At 47.7% G+C, this 3,892-nt stretch overlaps 1 protein-coding gene across 1 annotated transcript; it reads left to right on the top strand.

Moving 5' to 3' along the window:
- The first annotated feature begins 2,275 nt into the window (after positions 1 to 2,275).
- LOC132637895 (uncharacterized mitochondrial protein AtMg00860-like) lies at positions 2,276 to 3,154 on the top strand. The gene has a single exon (XM_060354912.1). The coding sequence runs from the start codon at positions 2,276 to 2,278 to the stop codon at positions 3,152 to 3,154; it is 879 nt and encodes a 292-aa protein (XP_060210895.1).
- Positions 3,155 to 3,892: the final 738 nt, after the last annotated feature.

Here is a 3,892-nt window from a genome sequence, read left to right on the forward strand (position 1 = left end):
CATCATTTTTTGACCATGGTGAATCATGAAGACCGCCTCTTGATTTTGGAAACTGCGGTTAACAGACTAAGGCCCGTGATTAAAAGGGTGGACGGCCTGGACCGCAGGATGTGGCAGGCTGAGCAAGACATTGTACATATTACTGGCGACTCAGATGCAACCGCTTATGAAATGAGGATCTAGCCTATAGGGCTCAAGAGGCAGACAGGGTGACTGCCATGCAGCAAACCATCGACGATTTGACTAATCAGCTTAATGTTGTCAACGCTGCCCTACAAGGCCAACTTCGAGGAGGAGGCAACCCTATTGGGGGTGCAACAAACGTCGCCGCAGCACCCCAAAAACTCAAGATTCCTGAACCAAAGGCCTATTAGGGAGCTCGAAATGCCAAAGAAGTAGAAAATTTCATCTTTGACATCGAGCAGTACTTCGACGCTGTGGGAGAATTGGAGGAGCACAAGAAGGTAGCAACTGCTGCCATGTATTTACAAGGCGATGCCAAACTTTGGTGGCGTGTAAAGTATAAAGCATTAAGGCTAGTGAGGATGCTCTTGGGACATGGGAAGAACTAAAAGCAGCCATACGCCTACAGTTCTTCCCCGAGAGCGTCGAGTACAATGCACAGAGGAAGCTTCGAGAACTCAGGCAAATGAAGTTAGTTCGAGATTACGTGCGCGAGTTCTCTACACTCATGCTGAACATAAGGGACATGGGAGACAAAGACAAGATTTTCACGTTCATGGAAGGCTTGAAGCCCTACGCCCATATGGAAATACAAAGACAGGGGTTTGATTTCTTGCCCAAAGCTATCCAAGCTGCAGAATGCCTTGGTGACTACCAAGTGGAAACTCGGAAGGATAGACCGCAACAACCAATCCATGGGGGATTCAAGGGGGGCCAATCTAACAATGCTGGCCCCAACAGAAGTGGAGGAGATCATAGTGCAACCAAATCCAAAGGTTCCTCTTCAGGCAGCAACAATGCTGCGTCTCATAATAATGATCAGGGGAGGAAACCCCCCTCAGGATGCCGTCATTGCGGCGGACCACATTGGAACAATGAATGCCCACAGGCACAGATGAACGCCCATCAAATTCTGGATGATGGGACAGACGACGATGAGGATGATGCTGATCAGACAGAACCGATAAGTGCCTTCAATGCACTTATTTGTTCCATTTCTGATGCTATAGAGGGCACCAGTGCCGGTATATGCAAGAAGAAGGATCCAGGCTCAACTTACAAGAAAAGAAAGACAACGGCAGGCAAGGAGCCTCCTCTCAGAAAGGAGAAGACCCTGATGTTTGTCGACTTGAGAGTAAATGGCAAACCTATTAAGGCCATGATAGACACAGGCGCTACTCATAATTATCTGGCCTCCACTGAGGTAGAACGCCTTGGCCTAATTGTGGGAAAGGGCAGGGGTCGCGTTAAAGCTATCAACTCATCGCCTCAATTGGTGGGTGGACTAGCTAGAGGAGTGCCAGTAAAGATGGTCCTTATGAAGGAAAGTTCGACCTGCGGGTGGTAATCATTGGCGACTTTGAATTGATAGTGGGGTTGGAATTCATAAGACAAACTAAAACTATTCCTATACCCTTCGCGGATGTGCTACTGATGATGGGAGCAAACGGGGCCAAACCCTGCATTGTCCCATGCACAACCGTAAAGATGACCTCAGGAAATATCTCTGCATTACAACTGAAGAAGGGAGTCCACAGGCAAGAACCCACGTTCCTGGCTACCCTTTGTATTGAAGAGATTGAGCGTTCTTCAGGCCTCATTCCTGCGCCTGTGAAGGAGCTCATGAAGGAATTTGAGGATGTCATGCCGCAGGACATGCCAAAGCGGCTCCCACCTAGGCGGACAGGGGATCATAAAATTGAATTGGTGCTAGGTGCGAAGCCAGCTACCCGAGCACCCTATAGGATGTCACAACTTGAACTCACCGAGCTTCGTAGACAATTGACGGAGATACTGAACACAGTGATTATTGTGCCCTCCAAATCGCCTTACGGGTCACCTGTGCTATTCCAAAAGAAACACGATGGTACCCTAAGGCTCTGTGTTGACTATCGGGCCCTCAACAAGATCACCGTGAAGAATAAGTACCCCATATATACCACTAATGGCGGACTTGTTTGACAGATTGGGCGGTGCCACAGTGTTCACCAAAATAGACCTGAAGACAGGTTATTGGCAAGTCCGCATTGCAGAGGGAGACAAATCCAAGACGACATGTGTGACAAGATATGGGTCGTACGACTTCGTGGTCATGTCGTTCGACTTGACTAATGCTCCAGCCACGTTTTGCACTCTGATGAACCAGGTCTTTTGGGAATACATTGATGAGTTTGTGGTGGTCTACTTGGATGACATTGTGGTGTATAGCAAAACGCTGGGTGAACACCTGGAGCACCTGAGGAAAATCCTAACTCAGTTGCGGGAGCATGAGTTGTACGTGAAGTTATCTAAATGCTCCTTCGCCCAAAAACAGATTGACTTCCTAGAACATGTTATCGAAGAAGGTCGCATCAAGATGAAACAACAAAAGATCCAGGATGTCACAGATTGGCCGCCACCTAAGGATATTCTCGCCTTGAGGGCGTTCCTTGGCCTATGCAAATTTTATCGACGGTTCGTCAAAAACTACTCTCTCATTGCATTGCTACTGACAGAGCTCCTCAAGAAGATCACACCTTTGGATTGGGCGCCAAAGAAAGCAGAAGCCTTCGACTCACTGAAAGTGGCTATGTCTAATAGCCCCGTCTTGGCCTTTCCTGACTTGACCAAACCGTTCAAAGTAATAAACGGATGCCTCTGGATATGGATTGGGCGGAGTCTTACTACAAGAGGGGCACCCGGTTGCATATGCGAGCTGAAAGTTGAAGGATGCGGAACGACACTATGCCGCCCAATAGAAGGAATTGTTGGCTGTCGTCCACTGCTTACGCCTTTGGAGGCACTATCTTCTAGGGACCTATTCGTGGTGAAGACGGACAACACTGCTGTCAGTCATTTCATGACCCAGCCAAAGCTAAATGGTCGACAGGCTAGATGGCAGGAACTTCTAGCAGAATTTCACTTCAAGCTAGAGTACCGAAGTGGGAAGACCAATCATGTCGCAGACGCACTAAGTCAAAGGGCTGCCTAAGGACATCGTTAGTAATCGCGACTCACGCTTCACTAGAAACCTTTGGACTCAATTCTTTAAGTGCTTGGGGTCCAAATTGAGTCACAACTCAAGTTTCCACCCGCAATTCGATGATCAGACGGAGCGGTTCAATGGCATGTTGGAGGAATATCTTCGGCATTTTGTTACCAGCTCGCAGAAGAATTGGGTGACGCTATTGGATGCGACTCAACTGTGTCTCAATTCACAAAAGAGCTCTTTTGAAATTGTTACCGGACAACAACTACTACTCCTACACACTATGAATTCTCCAAATATATCAAAATCTCCACGAGCAGCTAGCTTCTAGAAAGAATGGAAGCAGAATTTGGAGATAGGGCGGAGCTATCTTGTGAAGGTGCAAAAGCGGATGAAGAGACATGCCGATCAAAATTGTCGCTTTGTGGAATATCAGGTTGGGGACAAGGTGATGGTGAAGATCCTAAAGAGATACCTGTTTGTAGGGGTCTATGACCCACGCCTATTGCAAAAATACATTCGACCTCCGTCCATTGAAAGACGCATTGTGAAGGTAGCATACCGGGTGGATAACCCAGCTTGGTGGAAGATTCATCCTGTGTTCCATGTCTGTCTTCTAAAGCCTTTTCGAGAAGACACAAAGGACCCTTCACGAAGCTAGCTCACAATACCCAGTATTCGAGGTCCCACAATCAACTGGGAAAAGGGTAGCAGCAGAAGCCATCATCAATGATCAAGTCA

Source organism: Lycium barbarum, chromosome 4 (assembly GCF_019175385.1).
Source record: "Lycium barbarum isolate Lr01 chromosome 4, ASM1917538v2, whole genome shotgun sequence".
Classification (NCBI taxonomy): domain Eukaryota; kingdom Viridiplantae; phylum Streptophyta; class Magnoliopsida; order Solanales; family Solanaceae; genus Lycium; species Lycium barbarum.

What these genes read in the sequence shown, in the direction of transcription:
- LOC132637895 (XM_060354912.1), top strand. Translation starts at nt 2,276, where the DNA reads ATGTCGTTCGACTTGACTAATGCTCCAGCCACGTTTTGCACTCTGATG.